The sequence below is a fragment of the Diabrotica undecimpunctata genome, chromosome 8 (genome assembly GCF_040954645.1).
Source record: "Diabrotica undecimpunctata isolate CICGRU chromosome 8, icDiaUnde3, whole genome shotgun sequence".
Classification (NCBI taxonomy): domain Eukaryota; kingdom Metazoa; phylum Arthropoda; class Insecta; order Coleoptera; family Chrysomelidae; genus Diabrotica; species Diabrotica undecimpunctata.
This window is the reverse complement of record NC_092810.1, coordinates 61,073,806-61,099,139: the sequence shown is the minus strand read 5'-3', so window position 1 is coordinate 61,099,139 and position 25,334 is coordinate 61,073,806. Positions and strand designations below refer to the sequence as shown.

The window sequence follows — 25,334 nt, the reverse complement described above, 5'->3', positions numbered from 1 at the left end:
TGATTTTTCTGTCTTTTATAGTGATTTCTCTATTCCATTTTTCTAGTACTTTCCTCATTATGCATTCAGAATATGTTGATACTAGACAGCCCTGTCTACTTCCTTTCCTAACGTATTTCCCATTATGCTACAGTGGAAATTCTATTTTACTGAATCGAAAGCCTTTGCATAATCTACGACACCGAGCAGCATTAATATACTGTGTTCCCTCTCGTTTTCTATTATCTGTCTGGTGTTCAATATCAGTTTACGCATTGCTTTTCCAAGTATTTCTTTGACTATCTCTTTAGCCAATCATTGATTATATGTAGCAAGCTTTTGCTTACATGAGGAAAAAGTGCAATGGTTCTGTAATTGATGCATATGGGTGGTGATCCTTTTTTATGGATAGGGATAAAGCTTGATTTGCATCATTCATCAGTCCATTCACCTGCGAACGATATTATGTTGCACATATCCAGTATTACATTTATACTAATCTTGCTCATTTGTTTTAGAGTCTTCATTGGTATGCCATGTATTCATGGTTTTTTGTTTCTTAGTTGGTTGGAACCCTATGCTCGTAAAATTACTGGTTCTACCTCTTTGATTGCATATTTCTTGTGTTTTTTGTGTTTTTTTTGCATCTAATGCATCTTTTGAAGTGTCTTTGTATAAATCTAAGAAGTAATTTTTTCAGGTTTCTGCAATCTTGTCGGTTTTTATTTCTCGATTATGGTCTTGAATGAATTTAACGATAAATTTGATAATCTACACTAAAAACTAAAGTGTGAAGACATTATACTGAAAGCTATAATAATATAATATTATATTAAGTAATGTATTCATGAGACGATGTTTGAATTACTAGGTATGTACGCTAAAAATAATAAAGATAATAGTTATATTATATGTACGTGAGAAAGTAGAGAAGGAAATTAGAATAGTAGCGAGAAATATTTACATAGTTACACACAAAAACTGCGAAAATACAATGTATAAGCAAAAAGAACCGAAGAAAATAATACAAAAATTTACATCTTCAAATACATTGTCTCTGATTGGGTCACTTTTTTTTATTTAACATCCAATGTTTATAGCAATCTGTCTCATTACAAACAATGAGCAATATGTATAATTTATGTACAATAACATAGTGGGAAGCTGCCCAGTGGCGAGCACCCAGGTAAGACATAATATAAATATAATCTATGATATAACAATTAATTTAAACTTCAACTTAACAAACAAAGTTTAATACAGATAAACATCACTGACACACATATGAGTATTACAAGACTAAAAAAAAAACAAATTAAGAAAAGATTTAGAAAATACGAGAATAGAAACTTGTTATTTCACCGCACCATGACACTAGGCTCTGTTTCTCCTGATTTACTAGAGGTCCAAAGGGTCTGGTCGTTGTTATCTTCTTACGTGTGAAATGTTGAGCAGATCCGTGGCCAGCGGTGGATGGCAGGGTATTCTGGTCTTGTATACAGAGTTTACAGCAGATATTGCTTCGCTAACTGTTGGTAACTGTAAATCGTGGTGTAATCTGTGGTTCGTGATATACCAAGGGGCATTACAGATCTGGCGCAGTACTTTTGATTGGAAATGTTGAAGTTTTTGTACGTTGGTATTACTTGCTGTATCCCAGATTTGTGCTGCATATTGCCATTCCGGTTTTAAACTACATTACATTTATCTATCAGAAGTTTGTTCTCCAGGCTAAGATTTGATTTTCGACTCACGTACCAATACATTTTCCTGTAGATTAAGCTGAGTTAAAAGCGTTTCTTCCAGATGTGAATACCCCAATTAAGTTTGCTATCCAAATGGAATCCTAAGTATTTAATGACGGTATTAATAGGTAGTGGAGTGTTGTTTATAGAAACTGGTGGAGAGACACCTTTTTTGGTCTGATGTGTATATTAAGTAGAGGGTGGGTCCTAGTATGCTTCCTTGTGGAACTCCGGAACAAATTGGAAACAGGTTAGTGATTTCCCCACCTCTTTTGACTTGAAAGAATCGATATGTCAGGTAGGATCTTAAAAGTGAACTTATGGGATGAGGAAATATGGATTTAATTTTGGAGATAAGACCTACATGCCAAACTTTGTCGAATGCTTGAGAGACATCTAGAAATGCAGCAGTACAGTAATTTTTTGTTCGAGAGAATTTCTGATAGTCTTTACCACCCTATGAATTTACTCGATAGTACCATGCTGTTTCCTAAACCCAAACTGATAATTCGGTAAAACATTACTGTCATATAAAATAAGCTCCGGTCTTCTCAGAAAAAGCCGTTCAAATACTTTGGATATAATCGGCAACAAGCTAATTGGGCGGTATGAAGATACTTCCGTGTGATCCTTATTAGGTTTTGGAATAAGAACAATTTGAGCAACTTTCCATTGGAGTGGAAAATAACCTGTTTTTAATATTGAATTAAATATATAAGTAATTAAGCTTACGTCTTTGTTGGGTAGATTTTTTAGTACTAAACTAGATATTAAGTCATATCCAGGTGACTTTTTAATTTCCAGATTATCAATTATTTCTTTGATTTCAGTTTTCTTAACAGATTTATTAGGTGGAGCCATTTGATATGATGCATTTACGACTTCATGGATAGCTTGCTCTTCTTCAACTGAGACTTCCCTCTGATGTGGTTGAAATACCTCCCACAGATGATTTGCAAAAGTATATGCTTTATCTATGTCAGTTTTAGCCCAAGTGCCATTTTGTTTCCTGATTGGCATATTTATTTGTTCGTTGAGTTTAAGTTTTTTTGTTAGATTCCACAGCGAATAGTTTGTATCATCTGCATTAAATATGCATTAAGTATGCATTAAATATTTGTTGATTCCATTGTGTTTATGTTGGATCAGTTTTCTTTTGAGTAGTCTGCAAGCTCTATTTAGATTTGCTTTATCTTCTGAATGCCTAGTGAGCTGCCATATCTTTCGAAGTTTTCTTTTTTCCAATATGAGTGTATTTATGTGTGCAGGATAGGACTCGAGTTGTGTTTGTAATTAATTTCTGGGGTGGACATCCAAGCAGCTTGCTGAATAACTGTAGTTCAGTGAGCAACTGCATTTTCTATGTCGCTATCACTTTTAAGAGGCAAGTTTAGATTAATGGATGTTTTTATTTCTTCTCTATATCTGTTCCAGTGTGGTCTTTTATTAGAGAGTATTGAATGTTTAGGACAGTTATGAATTTGGCTTTGTAGATCTATGAAGAAAGGAGAATGATCTAATGAGAAGTCAAATGAAGGAAAATTTTGGAGGTAGGTATGTAATATTCCTTTTACTCTAGCGAAATCAATAAGATCAGGAATTTTTTGTCTATCAGTAGGCCAATACGTAGGTTCTCCAGTAGAGAAAGGACTTAAGTGATTCTCATTAATACTTTTTAATAATTCTCGTCCACGTGAGGTTACGATTCTGGAACTCCATTTATGATGTTTGGCATTATAATCTCCAGCAGTAATGAAACGGTGTCCTAGCATCTTAAAGTATTCAGTAAAATGATCAGCTGTAATTATTTTATTCGGTGGACAGTAAACAGCAGATAGAATAATCGGACCTTGTGAAACTTCGACCGACACTGATGTGGCTTGGATGTTAACTTTACTAATTTTATTTGTTTCATGATGCTTAATGTTATTTCTTGTAATAATTGCCGTACCTCCGTGGACTTTACCTAATGGATGTTGAGTTACATATGTTGAATATTTGGAAATATAGACATGGCTCTTATTAGTCATGTGTGCTTTGGAAATAAACATAACATCTAGATTATGATAAATATGAGTAAATAAATGCTTAAATGCTTTAACTTCGTGGAAATGAGTCACTTAAAATAAATAAAAAAAAGAAACTCTTTTCTAATTTTCGACAAATTTCAGGCTTTTGAATGGTATATGGAATGCTATAGTGACACACATACTATTCTTACAGAAATGGTATTATCGTGAACATTGTTTAATTAATGCTGAACATTGTGTACATTGCTCCCCTAGTTCTGTGGTGCACCTTGCTCGGCCAGAACCTTCTTCGTCCTCGTAAAAATCACTTTTCTGAAACGGCTTAAGAATTCACAGTATTTTTGATTAAATTATAAGTACCAACCTTGTAAGTTCGATAAGAAAAGAGTGGAAGAAAAGGCCGAGAGAAATGTTAAGAAATCAACCTTTATTTCCGAAGAATAAATTTTAAAATTTGTAATAACACTAGATTAGAGTATAGAGTAATAATTCTAAGATTTCCTACTTGGTGAAACTAAATTCAAATTATATTCAAATAGAGCCTCTGCATATGTCGCTCTGATGATACTGAATGAGGTTGAAATACGTATAAGCGGCTAGTGGGTGCCTTGCATTAAAATTAAATCTAATACCGCCTTTCTGTTTAAAAATTGTGTTTAATATTACCAAGTTATTAACATGAAGGTGTCAGATTTCGTTGTTCAGCAGTGTATGTTCAAACCTTTTGTATTGCTTTTTCTATATATTTAATGATAAAAAATAATGTATTGGACTTTTTAGTGGCATTTTGTTGTTTAGTTCTTGTTTGTCGTTACTCAACTGTTATTGTGTAAATAATTAGTTCAATAAAACAGCTGCTAATTTAGAAAAATACGTTTTTTTAGCTTCAGAAGGTTGTCGCTCCGACTATTTCAAGTGTGATAACAACAGATGTATCGATCCTAAACTTCATTGCGATGGGTTTGATGACTGCGGTGACCACTCTGATGAAAAATTCGAGCAATGTTTGCATCACTCGAAAGCACCAAAATGTACATTGGAGGAATTCGCATGCACCACTAATACTTCCATTTGTCTTCCACAATCAGCTAAATGTAACGGAACATCAGAATGCCCGAATAAAGAAGACGAAAAGGATTGTTCAAAATGCGAAGAAGATGAATTTGAGTGTAAGAATAAGCATTACAGAGAATGTATTCCTAGATCCTGGTTATGTGATGGCGCAGATGATTGCGGTGATAATAGTGATGAGAATATGGAAACATGTTCTTCAAAACTCAAAACTCTGGGAAATAATACTGCTGTTGCTGATCCGTGTCTAACCGGATATAGGTGAGTATAGTGGATTTATTTATATAACTCTGGAAGTATCTTTATCATCTCAGTGATTACACTAACATATGTAGACTCTTTTAATAAAAGTCGAGCTTTCAAAACTGTTTAGTCTCTTTATCAAGACAATAAATGTAAAGCTTCGAATAGTTCGCAAGCCATATTAAAATAAAAAACAATATAATATATAATTGTAAAATACAAAATTTCAAATATATTATTGAAAATATAATTTTGTCCGCATCCTCATGAATCTTTGGTTATATATATATATATATATATCTATATATATATATATATATATACATATATATATATATATATATATATATATATATATACATATATATATATATATATATATATATCTATATATATATATATATATATATATATATATATATATATATATATATATATATATATATAATTTTGGGTTTTCTGTTTTGCGAGACATGCCATTACTTTTTACTTTTATTATTCACTCGCATTATCCTTTTCCATTTATTTTAAACGTTTCAACGTTTGGCATTCCTTTCTCCAGGTAGCTGTAGCTTCCTCCGTGGTTGGTGTTAGTTGTTGCCCTGGAAACCATCAGGGTCTTCTAACTGTATATATATATATATATATATATATATACAGCAGCTGATTGAAAGCCAAGTGTACTCTGTTCAACAGTTCATTATATTTCGCCAATTTTCATTGGCATCATCAGATGAGAGTTGATTGAGGTTAACGGCAGTCTGATTTTTTAATAACATCAACTAAATGTTTTTATTTTTATTTTGTTTTTAATTTGAATTGTGTTTGTACTTATATTTTAACTGTTAAAGTAGATTATACAACTAAATGTTACATGTAGAATATAGCTGCAACCCACATTGTATCCACAAACCATTACTTGACGTTATTAAAAAATCAGACTGCCGTTAGCCTCAATCAACTCTCATCTGATGATGCCAATGAAAATTGGCGAAATATAATGAACTGTTGAACAGAGTACACTTGGCTTCCAATCAGCTGTATATCCAATTAACTTCAACCCCCTTTATATATATATATATATATATATATATATATATATATATATATATATATAATATACCTTTATTTTCGCAATTCGTAATAGTATATTAAATTTTCAGATGTCGCAGCGGTGCATGCATAAATATGACTTCAGTATGCAATAATAAACACGATTGTTATGATGGCTCTGATGAAGATGGACTCTGTTCTTCATCTTGTGTCGGTGTAAAAAATCCCTGCAATCAAATATGCGTAAAAACACCATCTGGACCAAGATGTGAATGTAGACTGGGATATAAATTGCTAGGAGACGGAAAAACGTGTATCGATGATAATGAATGCCAAACGGATCCCCCAATCTGTAGTCAGTTATGTCACAATAAAGAAGGAGGTTATTCTTGTGATTGTTACAATAATTTCCTTTTAAGGTGAGTTTCGCTTTGTTTTTATATCTATATAGGTATTAAATATTACCAATTTCAATATCAATTCAGTTAGATTTTAACAGAAGACAAGTCGAACTAAATAGGTTAAGATAATGCATTCAATAATTGTTCGAAGACGAAAACAAAAGAAGCATAGAAAAGTATGAATAGAAGATAAATTAAAAATAACAAAGAATGGGACAATATATGTAACAAATTTAGTAAAATTTAATAATAAATAATAATTGATAATTAGTATGTTTAGTAGTAAGCGGCAACAAAAATATTGCAATTAGAAACGGTAAGTAGAATGTAATATTTTTATAACCTCCATTAAAACAAGAAACAATAGTTATCAGTAAAAGAACTAAAGTCAATAAAAACTAATAAAATTTGTAAATAATAGAGGTGGGAACGAATATGCTGCACTGAGAGAAACAGGTATTTCTGAAGGGCTTACCTAAATACTAGTTCCTATCGCGGTCTACCAAAATATTTGACTCCGATGATTCTACAGCAGATGAAGAGGGAAAAAGAAAAGTCAAAGATGTTTTATTTGCTTTTAAACAATCCAAAAAACAACCAGATCTCCAAAGAAAGATGACGTTTCTAAAAAAGAAATTCCAAGGAGACCGTACCTGGTGGTATAATAGTAAACAGTGTTTTTCTTCGGTCCTACAAAATTTGCAATTTACAGTGGAATTTACGAATAGTGTTTAGTTAAGTTATAGCCTAAAAATTAGCAATATCCTCCAATCTATCTGCACCTCTCTCAATAGATAAAATTGCAGAAAACTCTGATAAAGTTAAAGCCAATTTTTTAAATAAAACTTCCAGCTCGACTTCTGCCATTATGTGTGAGTCTGATGCAGTACTTCCAAATGTAATAAAGCTAGAGCAGCTAAGTAAAAACTGTGATAATACTTGCGCCAACGCAAGAGTAAAAACTAAAACTAAGTTTTGGTGAGGTTGTTTCTCGTCCTACAGATTCAGCAATTTCATCACAAAATCTGCTTACAAATTCCAAATCTTCTAAATTAAAATACTGCGCTTATCCAAAGATCCATCTATGCGGAAAACTCTTGAAAATTTTATTGCTAATCATATAACACATTTTGTTTTAAATTACCACCAATTGTCCTTTAAGATTGATAATGTCCTAGGCTTACGCGACACTATTAACGTCGTCAAAGAATTTACAACTGATATGGTTAGTTTACCCTATTTTTTAAAATGCAGCTATCAATATGCAAATGATAGCTCAACAAAATCCAAGTTTGCAAAACTTCAAAAGCAACTACTTAAGAGTTTAGGGACAGATATATCTGACTTAGACAGTAGCTCTGCTCTAGACAATTGTTCAATATCCTCTTACTCCGAATCTGGTAAAATCATCAGCTCAGCGAGTTTTCGGAAATACATATTGTATTATTAAGTTTTTTTGTTAAGCAAGTTAATTATTCACAGATTTTTCTGTAAAAATCGGGTAACAGTGGTAAATTGGAATCTAGTGTTGTGACAATATTTGTGAATTTTATTGCCTCGGTATATGGGTCAATACAATCCAAAGTATTTTTCTATAAATGCGATCATGGTATCAGAAGGAATACAAAAGATTTTGGGGGATTAATGGTACACATCATTACACAATATACTCTTTTGCAATTTCAAAAAGAGCGTTTGCAAAGGAGAGCTCACCTTTCATTTCTTTTTTGGTTTTTTGGTATTTATTTAAGGAGGAGTCATTACAGGCATTACCACCAAATGTGATTACTAAAGAGGTTTGGAGTTCGAAGTTGTCTTGGGAAGTAAAGATATATACTTGTCGCGTAAAACTTAAAATATGATAATTTTCGTCATCGGGTATTCCTGCTCTAAAAATGAAACTGGAGATGCCAGCTGAAAACCAAGATTTTTCCTAGTATCCTCTACAAGATCGTGTGAAATGCAAGGAGAAATGATTGAGATTATTATTCTTTAAGCAGGTGAAACCAGTCTACCTAGATTCATGATGGAGTTCGGAACTGTCAGCGTTGGATGCAATTTTTAAAGGTTATCAACAAAATCTGAATTATTTAGGTATATACAGAATCGAAATCGAAATTCGGATCTGAAATTTTACCGGACGTAACACCCAATGAAGTTCGAAGGTCAGTGCAAGAAATGAAAAACAAGTCCCCCGGAGGCGATGAAATAGTGGCAGATGCCTTGAAAGTGGCTGGAAAAAGATTATGGCAGGTCCTTGCCAAACTAATCACTGGATGTTTGCAGGAACTAATAACACCAACCCAGTGATATAACGCAGAAATTATCATACTTCATAAAAAAAGGGGATGCTACCGACCTCAGGAATTACAGGCCCATAAGTCTACTTGCACATATTTATAAACTATTTACAAAAATAATTACGAAACGACTAGAAAATAAATTGGAATTTTATCAGCCCATAGAACAGGCGGGTTTTAGAAAAGGCTATGGAACAAACGATCACCTACTGGTAATAAAAAATCTTATAGAAAAATGCACTGAATATAATAAACCACTAGCTTTAATATTTGTCGACTACGAAAAGGCATTCGACACCGTAAATCAACAAAAAATGTTGGAAGCCTTGACAGAATGCTGAATTGACTATCGTTATATAAATATAATTAAACACAAAACGCAACAGCCAGTGTTAGAGTGGGTGATCGTCAAACCCAGAAATTCCCGATACAAGGTGAAGTACGCCAGGGGGACACCATATCGCCGGAACTGTTCACTACGCTTTTGGAATATATATGTAAAAGGACAAAACTGACCAACAAGGGCATAAACATAAACGGAGAAAAGCTTAGCCATCTAAGGTTTGCAGATGATATTGTACTAATAGCTGATAGGATAGATGAGGCCAAAGAACTTTTAATCAGCGCTACCTTTCCTCGCTAGAAGGGGGATTGAAAATAAATATATCTAAAACCCAGATGATTACAAATCTTGTAGTCAGCGAAGATATATGCGTAGGAACAAGATCCATAGACCAGGTAATGGTCTATAAATACCTAGGTCATGAGATTCGCATATAAAAAGACAACCAAACCGTTGAGCTTCTCCGTCTTATAAGACTGACTTGGGCAGCCTTCGGCAAGCTGAACCATATTTTCAAATCGTCTGATATATCAATATGCCTTAAAAGAAAAACGTTCAATCAGTGTGTTTTGCCAGTGTTAACTTACGGTGCGGAAACGTTGACCATGACAAGAAAAACAGTTCAAAAGATCCGTGTGTGTCAAAGGGCGATGGAGCGTGCTATGTTGGGCGTTTCACTACGAGAAAAGATCTCAAATCGCCAGCTACGACAAAGAACAGGAGTGGCTGATGCAGTAGAGAGAGTAGCAACACTGAAATGGAACTGGGCAGGTCACGTGGCTCGAATGACAGATACTAGATGGACAAAGCGGATACTGGAATGGAGACCAAGAGATGATGCCTACCGAAGCAGAGGTCGTCCACCAACACGTTGGACTGACGATCTAAAACGTTGTCATAGGAATTGGATGCAAGAGGCACAAGATCGAAATAGATGGAAAATTATGAGGGAGATCTATGTCCAGCAGTGGATAAGCGAAGATTGAATGATGATACAGATTCGATTATTGGATACTCTGGAAGCAAAAAAAATGTAGACCTACTACCTTCACACATTTAAATAGCTTAAGATTTTTAGCAGCATGCATCACTATAGCTTGATTATTGTTTGGAAAAGATGATTTAAGAGTAAATTACACTACAGAAACTATTATTAACTATATTTTGGGACATCGTGTATAATTAACGAAGATCTGTTCAATGTATTGTCGCCCTTTTAGTTAAAAGCGGGCAAATATTACTATTAATGTTATTTGGTAACTCCGGTTCTCACAATCGGATCAAATTTACCGAACAGTATTTTGTTCATTTTTTCAAAACGAATAGTTTAGCAGATACAATAATTTAAACAATTAAACTATTAATAACAAATTATTTGACGGGCTTTCAGCCTCGTACCCTCTACTCACCAAAAAACCTAAAAAACGTCAAGGTACCGAGGAAACATAAAAGTGCATACATAAAAACATCAAACCTCTCTGGCTCCTAAAGTATATATGTTCTTGAATAATAGGTACAAATTCGGTTATAATTTTAAATGTATTGATTTGTTATAGACTGCACTGGTTTTTTTCATTTTAGTTCTAATAAAAAATCTTGTAAGGCTCACGGACCACGAATGACCATATACTTAGTGATTTACGGAAACGAAATCCGTCAACTAATTCCTAAATCAAATACAATGGCTGTTGTTTACACCAATCCAATGATAAAAATCTCCAGCTTGGATACTCTGATTAAACCAAAACTAATCTTCTTTGGTTCTTATGAAACTCAAGCTATTTATAAACTGGATACCACCACAAACATGATGCACTACATCAGAAACGTAGGTTTTCCTAGAAAAATTGCAGTTGATTGGTCCACTCAAAACATTTATTACTTCGATACTGATTATAATGGCCGGTCCATTAGTGTTTGCAGTTTTGAAGAAAAGTGTGCTAAGTTAATAAATATTGAATCGCCTCGACATGTATCTGCCTTAGCTGTTGATTCCGTTAATAAAAAACTTTTCTACGTTTTGAGGAATTGGTGGGTATTAGAAACACCAAGCTTCGTAATATACAGTGTAAACTTGGATGGATCTAATAGACAAGAAATAGTAAAAACAACAACAGGTGCGTATTTGTTATCTTTCATTAATGATACGACGTAGAGTATTATTTATTTTAAGAAAAAATTTGAATATACCAATCTTAATAATAGTAAAACTAACAGTTCAACGTCGATAAAAAGCTTTTTGGTTAAAATTGGTATTAGTTTGATTTGCCAGGTGGCGGGTAAAATAGTTATTTAAGGCATTTTAAGATTATTTACCAAGAATTTCTACGCTGTAGAAAAACATGTTTTAACGAAAAACAGAGCTAAAAAAAAAAACAAATTTAACTGAGATAATTTCAAACAAAAATGTTTATTAGCCTTTTTTGTGTTGAATGAACCGTTCTCTCAGAAACCTCAGCCATTCTGTTGGTATTTCTCCAGCCAGAGTTGTATATGTTGTTGATTTGTTGAGTATCTTTATGATTATTTCGATTGATTCATTGTCCATTAACTTGAATAGTTCTGCTTATATATTATCGGGGCTTGTTGCTTTGCCATCCTTTAGCTATGTTATTGCAGAATAAACTTCTTGTTGTAATATCGTTGGTCCATCATTTATGCCTTTTTCTAGCTCAAAGGTGTTATCTCTTTGGTCTTAAAAAAGTTTCTCTAGGTATTCTTTCCACATTCTTATTTTACTCTGTTTGTCCAAGATAATGTTTCCGTCAGAATCAGTTAGATCTCCTTTCTGTCTTCATCCTAGTATACCTGTGAGTTCATTAACTTTCCTATGTACATTGGGACTATCGTACTTTCACTGTAGAGGCTCAATTTTTTTGCATCTTTTCATTGATTCTTTTCCTTTCGCTTCTTTTATTTCCTTATTATCGTTATATTTATCGTTTTATATATGTCTGGATCATTTTTGACCTTTTCTTTTGACTTTTCTTCTTTCTTCCATTAGTTTCACTATTTCATCTCCCCTCCACGATTTTTTCTTGATTATTTTTTCTGTCTTTAAGTGTTTATTCTTTAATTTTCAACTATTCCTGTAATCTGTTTAATCGTTTGTTCCTGATTCGATTCGTCTCTAATTGCAGTCACTTACTTGTTTAACGTGGCTTGGACTATTATTGTTATATTAACGTCTTTTAGCATTTATAGATCGTATGATTGTGATTTTCTTTGCTGCACCACTTTGAGTTTGACTCGAAATACTCCCACCAGCGGAACCTGGTCCATCTCCAAGTCTTCTCCAGGATACTCTATTTGATTTCTGATTCTACCGGGTCTAGCTTGAAGAGATTTTTACGTGTACAGTTTTCACGATGGCAATTGGAAGAATGTGTTGATGAAAACTAGTTCTGACTCCTCTGCTAACTTTTATAGGAGGTCTCCCTTCTCGTTGCTGACTCTAAGTCCATGGTCTCCGATGTACTGTGTCTTATCTTCAGCTCCAAACTTGGCAATAAAATCACTCATAATGATGAGAACTTCCTGTGGTAGAATTTTCTGTATGATTCTGTTGATTTCTTGATACAAGTCAATTACCTCTTCTTCCTATTTGTCTGAAGTGGGAGTGCAGACTTGGATGTTTATATCGATGGGGTTGGATTGTCCTTGTAGTAACATCATTCTCTCTGATATTGGTGTAAAGTTAGTAACGAATTTGGCGACCTTATATAATACGATTACTTTGACTCGTTTCTGCTCTTCCCATGATTTCTATATGCATATTCTTTACCCCCTTCATTGCATTGTATATTGTTTCTGCTCTATACAAGGTTTTAATATTCCATGTGCAAATATTTATATTCTTTCTGCACTTTAATTTATCATCTTTTTGTGAAATCAAAACTGTCCTCTCCGGAGACACGATCGGAGGACTCACTCCGAAATTTATTTCAGTATTGAGGATCGCTATAATTGATTGACTAAAACGCATCGCTATGGATCTTTAATAGGGTGTTGCCCTACTTGGTCTTATCCATCCTTATGCCATTGATTAAATCTTTGGTTCATCCGCCTTCGGCCGATTTCACAACCTCAGGACAAAAGGAAGCCCTACCACTTACCAACTCATCTGCCCGGAGCCGTTGGTCAGTAAATGGGGGATTGATTGTACCGGCAATCATTCGGTGAATGACTCTTTACGTTGGTAAAACAGATTGATAGGTGGAGGGAAAAATTTCGGAGTATGTAAATAGACAGAGGCGCAGTTTCGGAGTTTGTGTGTAACAAAATATAAAATAAACCGTATCCACTCAAATATGGTCAAATGACTTCTTCACTGCTCGAGACGTGGGTAAAACGGTTTCTGAGACAGTTAGTTGGGTAAGTTAGGATGAATGTCGGGTAAGGACAGCGATCATCTGCCCCAGTTAGTAGCCTTTTACAAGTAGGAGATTTTGTGGGTGTATTCCTCTTAACTGATTTCCATACCACACGGGGAAAACATCTTAAAAATAGGCTAATAAACATTTTTGTTCAAAATTATCTCGGCTACATTTTTTTTTGAAACATTTTTTCCACGGCGCGTGGCGTACGTATTCTTGGTAAATCGATGTTTAGGAAGAGGATGTATCCTCTTCCTTTGCTAACGCTTTTGATGATTTCATCCATGATCAAATTAAAGAGCATGGGGCTTAATGAATCACCTTGTCTTATTCCGCTGCCTATTTCTATAGGTTCTGTAAGTTGTCTATCTATTCTGACTTCCATTTTGTTGTTTTGATAGATGTTTTCCATAGTTTTTATAATATTTAGAGGAACTTCTCTATTATGCAGAAGATGAATCTTTCTATATCTATATCTAAGTTGAGATCGTCAGAGTAAAGGTCTAGTATATATGTCTGCCAAATGTTGCATAGTTCGTTGTGATCTGTTATGATGTTATTGACTTTTGTTATTTTTTATTAGTTACTTTTTCTGAAGGTCTTTGTTGTTTCTTTGAGTTTTTGATGGAAGTTGAAAGAGCATTTTTTATAAGTAGTAGTTCTGCTTTCTCGTAGTTTTTATTTATTTATTTGTTTATTTTTGGTATTCTTTATTTTCTTTTTAATTCGTTTATTTGTTTATTTGTATTCTCTTTTATTATTCTTTAAATTTCTTCTTTCTTCCATGATGCCTAGAATTTTCTCTGTCATCCAACTAAATACATAGGTAAATAAATTAAATAGCCAGTTAATCGCTATGGTAGCTTATGGTAGCTCGGACAACGTTATCTCGTTACTGTAGAGCATATATTCTGTAAGAGAAGCTACGAGCAAAAATTAAATTATACTAATTTATTTATAAATTTTGGTTTTTTAGGTAATGTTGAAGATATAACTTTCGATATTAACAAGAAACTTTTATACTACACTAATAAACAAGATGAAAGTATATATGAAGTAAACTACAAAGGAGGACCTGTTAAAACTGTATTTTCAAACATCTCTCAACCAGAAGGTCTTAAATTTTTCGAAAATCAGTTATACTATACTGTTGCAACTGGTTATATAGTCAGTTGTAAGCTATATGGAGACAAGTAAGTTAAATTTTTATTTAATTATAGATTCGACCGTTACTTGATGGACATTCATTTTATATAACAATAAAACACAGAAAACTTTGTTTTCAAAACTTCCACAAAATTTATTATACTATCTTAACACTACAGCTGTTTCGGCAGAGTACCTTTCTCAAGTGCATCATTTTTGGATGCGTTTACAATTTATAGTATTTAATAAAATATGTTCAGGAGGGAAGAACTGTTTGTCTCAAGTTGGTCATTCAGAATTATGTCTGTGTTTTCTAATTTGTTACTTTCTATAGATTCTAATAAAGATAGCTTAAGGCCTTTATTTTAATTGTAAAGAATTTTAAATTCGTCACTAAAAGAATCATCATCATCAGTGGCATTTGTGTATAGTAATTTGTCTCTAGATGAACCATAAACATATCTGATAGCATTGGGTTTAGAGGATTATCCATTATAAGTCCTGTACTGTTAGTTGTATATATTTGATTATTAAATTCAAAGTACTGCCAACTGTCAACAATATCGAAAAAAGTATCATTGTATAATCTATAACCGATGTGTGTAGTGAAACTAAAAATCCTGTTACAAAGAGAATCAAACAGCGATTTCAATTAAAAATAAATCAATAAAAACCAACATAGTGTTTACAAAAGCAGACAAAGGTACCACTACTTTTGCTATAGTTAAAATAGAATATAATAATAAAACAATAAAATTTTTGAATAATCAAAATATTGAAACTGTAAACAAAGATCCGACAGAAAAGTATCAAAAACAAATTATACTAGCTTTAGAAAATTTAAAATCAATATTAAATTTATTAGAACAGAAATACCTCAACACCATAAATCCACAGCCTCCTGAATTGGTAACATTTATTTTGCCTACCACATAGGCATAGTATTACTATGGGGGGTTGAATATTGGGGACAGAAATTATTGGGGTAGAGGTAGGGCAAGCAAAACAAATCAAAACTTTGGCGAACGGCTATTCAGGGTTTATTTGAGAGCTGGATCGTGGATAAGTAAATGACAAGGGGGTTGGGATTGTGGCAAATACAAAAATGAAACAAAGGGGTACTTACATGAGTCTCTTGGACAAACAAAACACAAGAAGGTTCTTAAGCTATTTAAAATAAGGACGCCGCTTTGAAGAATCTTCCTGCTGGATGAAAGAAAAGGTTATTCCTTCCTAAAAACACAAAAAAGGGTTAGATAGTTAGTTAAAGAGAAAAAGAAAGTATCAAAAACAAACTTACTATACTCTATCCTAATCTGCCGGCTTCTGGACGCCGACACCTAGGTTATATATTATTTCAGGCGCAATTTTAAGCAGCAAACGATCAAAGAATACCGAGGAAATACCCATTTGTGATATATAATCAAACTTTAAAATGTGTCTATTATCGACCTCAGCGGTGCAAAAATGATCGAAATAATATTTCGGTGTTTTAGCATATACGATAGGAAACAGAAATACATGGCACATATTCTTCGGTGTTTTAACATATACGGGGTGATTTCAATACATATGAAAGAATATAAAAATGCTACAACTTATAGTCTTTTAATAAACTACACAAACCTGATCACCCAATAAGACCTAAGTTTCTTTTTATACAGCTCCGTTATATAAACTTAAAAAAAACTGTGATTATTTTAGAACACACTAAATTTTTACCTAAATTTACCGTAAATATACAATAGAACTAGTTAATAAAAGACAATATTTTCAATTACCTAACAACTCCAGATTAATTTCATTTGTCGTAAAAAATATTTTTCTTAGTATTCCTCCTACAGAAACTTTTGTTCTAGTAAAAAATCTTTTACACCATAATATTACAAATACAATAAATACATCTGAAATTCTACATATTTTCGAAATTTGCATAAACCAGAACTAATTTGAATTTAATAATTAAATATATACAAATAACAGTGCAGGACTTTAGTAATTTTTATGGATCATCTAGAGACAAAGATTTCAAAATATCCCGTATTCAAACAGTTTCTATATTGGTGGAGATACGTAGACGATGTACTGGTAAAATTTACAGGAACTAACAGACAACTTGACCAATTTTTATCGTTTATTAATTCACTCCATAGTCACATTAAATTTACAATAGGAACAGAACAAAATCAATCCATTAATTTTTTAAATTTAAAAATCATCAGACTTAAAAACAAACATGAGTTCTCTATATTTCATAAACCCATCCATACTGACACGACTATACACAATTCATCATCCCATCCTACACAACATAAACTGGCAGCCTAACATAGCATGTTACGTAGATTAATAGAAATCCGATGTCAAAATACAACTTTGAGACAGAATTAAATATTATTAAGGAAATAGCAGGAAACAATGGGTACAACGGACAAATAATTAATAAAATTTTAAATTAAAAACTAGACAAGAAAGCCCTGCAATTAGTATTTCCACCATCAGAGAAAAAATCCAGTACTTTCTGCTCAATTACATATACAGGCAAAATAACAACAAAAATAGCCAAACACATAAAAAATAAAAAAAATAACACCAGCTTCTAGAAAAAACAACAACTTATCCAAATATATTAAAAACAACAAGAGCCAAAATAAAAAGCACTTACACAGTGGTATTTACAATCTTAAATATGGTGACTGCCCAAAAACTTATATCTGTCAAACCGGTAGAACCTTTAATGAATGTTTTAACCATAGAAGAATTACGCTTCTAAATGCAGCGTATAAAATATTTTACACATTACTATATCACCGTATGGCACCATATGTAAAACGGATAATAGAAAAATACCAGACTGGTTTCAGAGGTGGTAAATCGACAATTCATCAGATTGCAACTCTGAGACAAATTTAAGAAAAAACAGTTGGTAAATTTAACAAAACTAACTCTTGAAAAAGTTGAATGCCGAGTAAGAATTTAGAGGGAACTGTCTGAAACTTTTAAAACAAATAACGGGCTGTGCCAGGAAGACCCTTTCTCTTTTCCTGTATACTGTTCAATCTAACTCTGGAAAAAGTAATACGTATGTTACAAACCACAGCCATTGGTTCAATATATAATAAATCAGTGCAAATCCTTGCCCATGCTGATGATATACGTTGAATATTGTTGGAAGAACGCAAAACGCTGTACGAGGGGCGTATGTAGCATTAAAAGAATTAGCTACGAAAATGGGTTTGATAATAAACACCAACAAAACGAAGTATATGACAATAAGCATGCAACTACAAATCCTACGACTACTTGTTATAGAAAACGACGTTATTGAAGCAGTGAACGAATTTGTATAGTTGGGAGCGCTCCTTAACACTAAAAATAATACTACCGCAGAGATAAACCGCAGAATTTGCATGGCCAAGAGATGATATTTTGGGCTCAATCTCCTCCTTAAATCCACAATTATATCAAAAAATACACAAATAAAACTCTACAAAACAATAATACGCCCAGTCTTAACATATGGGTGAGACACCTGGACAAAAAGTAATGATAACATATTAGGATGTTTCGAAAGAAAAGTCCTAAGGCGAATATATGGAGCAGCAAATGCCAATGAAGTGTAGAGAAGACGATACAACTTCGAACTTTATAGAATATACCAGAATCCAGATATCGTAAAACATATTAAGATATGACGTCTGAGGTCGATAGGGCATGCAATGCAGATGGAACAAAATAATCCAGCTAGAAAAACACTCCTTAGACCCATTGGCCAGAGAAGAAGAGGAAGACCCAGAACAAGGTTCCTTGATAACATCGATAAAGACATGAGAAATATGGGAATACATGCTTGGCGATGTATAGGGACGACTGCAGAGAAATTCTTGAGGAAGCTAGGACTCACGCAGAGTTGTAAAGCCAGAATAATGATGATGACCTAAAATAATAAAATAATTTTAAAACTTAGTAGGTCTAAGTAAATATAGAATGGATTAAATAGAAGGAAAAATGTGTTGAGTGGAAAAAATTTCCATGAAACTTTATAGGCCCTAAAAGATCAACTATAAGGTAGGATACTAGGTAGGTAAAAATAAAAAAAAAAACAAAGAATGTCTTTTGTAGAATAATAATGAAATTGGTTTAATTTTACAAAAGGATAAAATAAATGTATAAAAAGAAGTCGAGGTGTGGCAGTGAGTGATACAAAAATATAAAAACATTAGTTAGGATAGTTAAGACACCTTTAATAATGAAATGATAATATCTTAATATCATGAATCCGTCAGAGTCAATGGCCTAGAGGAAATCGGAGTGAAAGGCCAAAAAAGAGATTGGTAGAATATTTAGTGGTCGACACAAGACATTTAAGCGGCGTTATAGACGTATGTGCAAGACGCGGGACAAACATAAACTCCGAACCACTATCTAGTTCAAACAAATATAAAAGCTAGAATCTCCAATGCAAAGAAAGTAAGAGGAATTAAAGAGAAAAGTTTTGACGTAAAAGCGGCAAAAAACTCTGCGATAGTGAAGAAATTTGAGAAAAGTCTAGTTAAAGTTAAGCTACAGGTGATGTAGTTGAAGATGTTAACAACTATTAAATATGGTGTAGAACCATATTGGAAAAAGTAGCAACCAAAGAAATTGGAAGACAAAATAGTGAAAAAATAAGGTCGGACTGGTACGATGAGGAATGTGCACAAGCAACGCCAAGAAAAAATCAAGCATATAGAAGACTCCAAGGACGACAAACAAGACAAGTAGATGAAGAGTAGAATACTGAAAAAAAGCCGGAGCATATAGAAAACCAACTGAAAGAACTAGAGAAGTATAACACATAAATGGAAATGCAACTACAAATATTGGTCTACATTCTTTATGATTGACTATCGGGATATTGTGTAAATATAATAGGCAGATATTAGTGTGGGTTTCGCAAAGAAAAATCAACTATACATTAAATATTCTTTTAAGTCACGTTTTAGAAAAATCCTTTGAGTATGGAATTGAAACTGACCATTTGTTTGTAAATTTTATATGTGTTTATGATAGTGTAGACAGAAATGCACTGTCTTCTTCTTCTTTACGTGCCACCTCCGCGACGAAGGTTGGCAATCATCACTGCTATTCTAACTTTTGACACTACAGCCCGAAAGAGTTCAGTTGAGCTGCATCCAAACCATTCTATGAGGTTTCTCAGCCAGGACATTCTTCTTCTACCAATGCTGCGCTTTCCTTGAATCTTTCCCTGCATTATTAGTTTTAGGAATTCATATCTGTCACCACGTGGTATATGACCCAGATATTGTAGTTTTTTTATTTTGATGGAATCGAGTATCTCCCTGCTGTTCTCTATTTTTGTTAGTACTTCTTCATTGGTTATTCTGTCTGTCCAGGAGATTCTCAGCATTCTTCGATATGTCCACAGTTTAAATGCTTCCAATTTATTGAGATATTGTTTATTTAAAGTCCATATCTCCACACCATACAATAGAACAGAAAATACATAACACTTTAGTTCTCGTTTTCTAATATTTAGGCTGAGTTCTCTACAACATAATATTTGTTTCACATTATTGAATTCACTTCTAGCCTTTTCTATTCTAACTCTAATTTCTTTGGTATAATCGTTTGTTTCCTTAATATTTGCCCCTAAATAGTTATAATTCTGAACTTGTTCTATCGTCTTTTTAATTTACGTGTAGATTGATGTATCTAATATTTTTCTTTAATATAACCATGAATTTTGCTTTCTTTATGTTAAGTGACAGACCAAATTCTTCACTCGCTGCAACAACCTTATCTAAAATTCTTTGTAGATCTGTAATATTTTCTGCTATTAGTATTGTATCATCATCATATATAATTTCACGTATGGGTAGGCCATTTATTTTTATGCCTGCTAGTTCATCTTCTAATGCTTTTTTGAATATTTTCTCTGAGTATGCATTAAACAGTGATGGCGACAAGACACAGCCCTGTCTAACACCACTTTTGATTTTTATTTTAATAGTTTTTAAATTATTTTATTTTATGACAGCTTCTTGTTCATAATACAGAATATTTATTATTCTTATATCCCGTGTGTCGATGTTCTTTGTTCTCAGTAGTTTTATTAACGGATTATGTTTCACTGTATTGAATGCCTTGTTATAATCTAGGAAGCAGACATAGATATCCTGGTTTACATCTAAACATCTCTGTATTATCACATTTACTGCATATAGTGCTTCTCTGGATCCTTGAGCATTTCTAAATCCGAACTGAGTTTGTCCAATGTCTTGTTCTAACTTTTTATATATTCTACGATGAATAATATTTAGGAATAATTTTAGTTTGTGGCACATTAGACTGATGGTACGGTGATCGCAACATTGTCTGGTGTTTTTCTTTTTCGGTATAGTTACGAATGTTGATAGAAGCCATTCTTTAAGTAATATACCTGTTCTGTATATGATATTAAATAATTCGACAATAACATGTATATTGCAGTTGGCGATAAGTTGCAATATTTCTGTCGGTATTTCGTCTGGTCCTACTGCTTTTCCAGTTTTCATTTCTTTAATTGTGTATTTTACTTAACTCTTTGTTATTTCTGGTCCAGTCTCTTTAACGAAATATTCGTTATCTATTTTGTCTCGTTTGTCGTTAAACATCTGTTCTATATAGTTTGCCCATACCATCAATTTGTTTTCTGTATCCATTACTGTGTCCACCTTTTCATCAACTAGTATGCCTATTTTGTTTGAATTCTGTCATCTAGTTAATTCTTTTACTTTCCTGTGTAAATTAAAGTTATCATGTTTATTTTTTAGCATTTCTATTTCATCACATTTTTCTTTTAACCAATTTTATTTTGCTATTCGAATTTGTCGCCGTATTTCTTTTTGTGTTTGCTGGTATAATGATTTATTTTTGTCCTTATATACTCTTCTTTTGTTTATCAAGTTTAGTATTTCGTTCGTCCTCTAATCTTTTTTCTTTTCTTTGGTTTTGCGTAGATACTTTTTTGAAGGTTCTATTAAGTCAGCCTTTATTTTTTCCCAGTTTTTGATGATGTTTTCTTCATTGCATTCCCCTTCAATCTGTACGATCTTTAGACGTTCATTTATTTTTTCCTTGATATTTTCTCTGATTTCTGGATCTCTTAGTGTATTAATATCAGTTCTTTCTTCTTTTGCTGTCTATTTCTATTTGATTTTTTATTATCTGATGTTCATTATCTCTTGGCAATTTCCACGTGTACAAACGTCTATTAGGTAATTCAAAGAACGTGTTTGTAACAATCATATTATTATCTGGACAGAATTGTATCAACCTATCTCCTCTTTGATTTTTATTACCTAATCCAAAATTTTCCACTACGTTGCTTGTGCTACCCTTTACAATTTTGGCGTTCAGGTCACCCATTATTATTTTGACGTCACGTGCTTTGGTAGTTTTCAATACCTCTTGAATTTGTTCATAGAACGATTCCGCCTTTCGTTATCTTTTTCGGCCGTTGGGGCATAGACTTGAATTATGTTTGAAACGCACTAGGGTAGAATTAAATATCCCAATTTATTTGGTGAAATTGCTGAAAGTAACCCTCTCAACAGTTGAGTGAAAGGTTAGAGTATAGAATGGAGTATCAAAAATTTTCCGGACACAAATAGGACTTATACAAAGAGATAGTCTATCATGACTGCTATCCAACATTAAGAGAAATCTATTAGAGAATCCTTATCAAAAGCTATTAGTGAATCTGAAATAACAATAAGAGGAACATTTATTAATAGGAGTGTACAAATACCAGCTTATGCGGAGGACATCGATATCATAACAAGAATAATATCGGCCTAAATATACTTTTAAAGGAGTAAGAGAGTTCATGTATCTAAGCTCATAAATCAACTAAAGTAATACAGTAACTGCAGAAATTAACAGACGTATATATCTAGCAAATAGAGCATACTATGGATCAAAGAAACTTTTAAAATCAAACATAGTCACAACAAGAACGAAAATATTGATTTACAGAACTCTTATCAAGGCCGCCCTCACGCGTCAGAAACGGGGATGATGACAAAAAGCGATGAAGAACGTTTAGCTTGTTTTGAACGTAAAATCCTCAGATCTATTTATTAAGGCGTGCAGAAAAACTGATTATAATAAACCTAGTAGGTCCATCAAAATAAACAGGCTGCGGTGGCTAGGCTACTTAGACAAAATGAACGAGATGGAGCCGTCGAAACACATTTATAACCAAAAAGAGTGAGGAGAATAGGCATGCTCAGAGCACGATTTAAGGATCAGGTGAAAGAGGACTTACGAGTGTTAAGAGTACGAAATTGGAAAACCAAGACGAAGGATAGGAAGAAATTAAAGCTGATCCTAGAACAGGTCAAGACCCACTATCGGTTGTAGAGCCGATGACGAGAATATTTAGTCAAGATACGTCTTCAAAAAGGGATTATTATTGGTATTACCGTAAACAGAAACATGTGCAGAAATGTAATTTTTTTTTGTAGTAATGCCTTTTACCGAAATTATTATACATTTTAAAATATCAACTATTTGACGTATCTTATTTTCAGAAATCTCACTTAATATATTATTTCTATAAAAAAGCCTTTGCTTATTTGTAAATATACTGCTTTTCTCATAACAAATGAATAATTGCTTTCTTTATTTACTGTTTTTTGTTTTCTCTCCTTTATCATTGTAAGCACATCATTCTGTTATGTTTTATGTAATGTATATTTAGAATTGTAGCGGTAAGAATTTACTGTTACCTATAATTGAATACTCTTCTTTTTCTAACTAAGTTATATTTTACTAGATCTTGTCATCCCAGATATAAATTACACACTTTTGCCAGTGGTCAATTTATTATTGAGCAGGAATCGCTTCAGCCTAAAACCGAAAATGTTTGTACTGGACACAAATGTCCATACTTATGTGTACCAGCAGAAACAGGTTATAGATGTCTTTGCCATGACGGGAAAGTTAGTAATCATTCAGAAATTTGTGGCGAAAATGATGTAAGTATAGTTTTGCAATAATTAGATATTTGGTAGATTGTATCAATATTATTGGGCTTATTAGACCAATTTATAAAATATCTAAATTAGTTATGTAGGAAAATTTAAAGAGGCTTGTTAGTTCAAAGTAACTAAAAAGTAGAAAGGTTATTACAATTCGGGAGAAATGGGCGACACTTTTCTTTAAAGAGTATTCCACGATTCAAAATGGATCTACGACTTAAACTAGAATACGCTGGTGTATCAGATCGACCAATATATTAATCTCTACGGAAATCGATAAGAAGCTGTAGAAAGACTGAAGAACGGTTTTCCTAAATTTCCGTTATCTTCTTGGTATTTAAACTCTATAGGGCCGCTTTTATACGATTTCTACGCTGCGGGTTATGGAATCTGCAAGTCCCATCTCGTTATATAGATTCGTGGTCGGTTTCATGAATCTTGCATGCATGCATGCAATTATCCTGCATGTCTTATTTAGTGTCAAATGTATAGTCAAGAAACATAGTACCTATGTTTGTTGTTTTTAACTTACTAGAACAAGAGACCGATCCAGAGTCATTCCAAAATATTAAGTGTCTGTGTTTATTTCCATTGTCATTCTCTCACCGTTCTCTTTACCTTGATCACTAAGCAGGGCCGACTTCCCTAAATACATTTCTCCTATACCCCTTATTACATTTCCAGTTTCTCTAAGAATCTATTTTTTGTCATAGCAACATCAATCGCCTTTACCGACATGTCCTGCCTAATCGTCTCACCCAGGTCTTCTTTGTTATTCCTCTCATACAAACGATCTTAACCCATTCTCTCTAATTTGGTAACAATTGGTACCACCCCTAAACTTCCCTTAATATACTCATACTTAATGTTATCCTTTTTTGTCACTCCACTCATCCATCTAAGAATTTAAATTTTTACATTTACATTTACATTTACATTTACATTTACATAGGAAGTCAACTAGCAGTACCATTTGTCGTTGATGTGCCCTCGCTGTCTTTTTTGACCCATTCTGGTCACTTATTTTATTTTTTTGTGCATATTTCTCATATTACATTTTGTTTATGGTTCTTCTACCTCTTTACGTTGTTTCATCAAATACATTTTCTTAGTTGTATTGATTTTTTCCTTAATATTTCTTTGTATTTCTTTATACTTGTGTACATCTTTTCCTTTATATTTCTTTCTTTCTTCCATCTGTCGTAGTATTTCATCTGTCATCTATTGTTTTTTAGCTTCTGACCTATGTTGTGTTAAACTTTTTGGAGCTCGTTTTAGCAATATGGTTTTTTATATTATTTTACTTTTTATTTACATCCATAAATTGTTTGTTGTCGGTTAGTGTCTTTTGTAAATTCACATTCGTATTATTTTTTAATTCCCTTTTAAATTCTTCGTTTTTTAGCATTATTATATTAATTTTTGGTTTTTGTCTCCTGAGTTTAATTCTTTTTAATGTTATTTTTACGACAGCAACTAACGGATTGTGGTCTAAGTTAACATCGGCTTCAGGATAAGTTTTAACTTATCCTGGAGATTATAGAGTTTTTATATCTGCTCTTTACAAGTATAAAATCTATCTGACTTCTAAAAATATGGTTTTCTGCATGTGAAGGAAACG

The 25,334-nt window shown here is 32.9% G+C and overlaps 1 protein-coding gene across 1 annotated transcript in view; it reads left to right on the top strand.

Moving 5' to 3' along the window:
- Positions 1 to 25,334, top strand: part of yl (Putative vitellogenin receptor yl) — a 147,025-nt gene that overhangs the window by 105,005 nt on the left and 16,686 nt on the right. Inside the window, exons 18-22 of the mRNA XM_072540372.1 lie at positions 4,639 to 5,086; positions 6,232 to 6,540; positions 10,747 to 11,282; positions 14,518 to 14,734; positions 23,509 to 23,710. Coding sequence (XP_072396473.1) covers positions 4,639 to 5,086; positions 6,232 to 6,540; positions 10,747 to 11,282; positions 14,518 to 14,734; positions 23,509 to 23,710 — 1,712 coding nt within the window. The remainder of the gene's footprint in view (positions 1 to 4,638; positions 5,087 to 6,231; positions 6,541 to 10,746; positions 11,283 to 14,517; positions 14,735 to 23,508; positions 23,711 to 25,334) is intronic.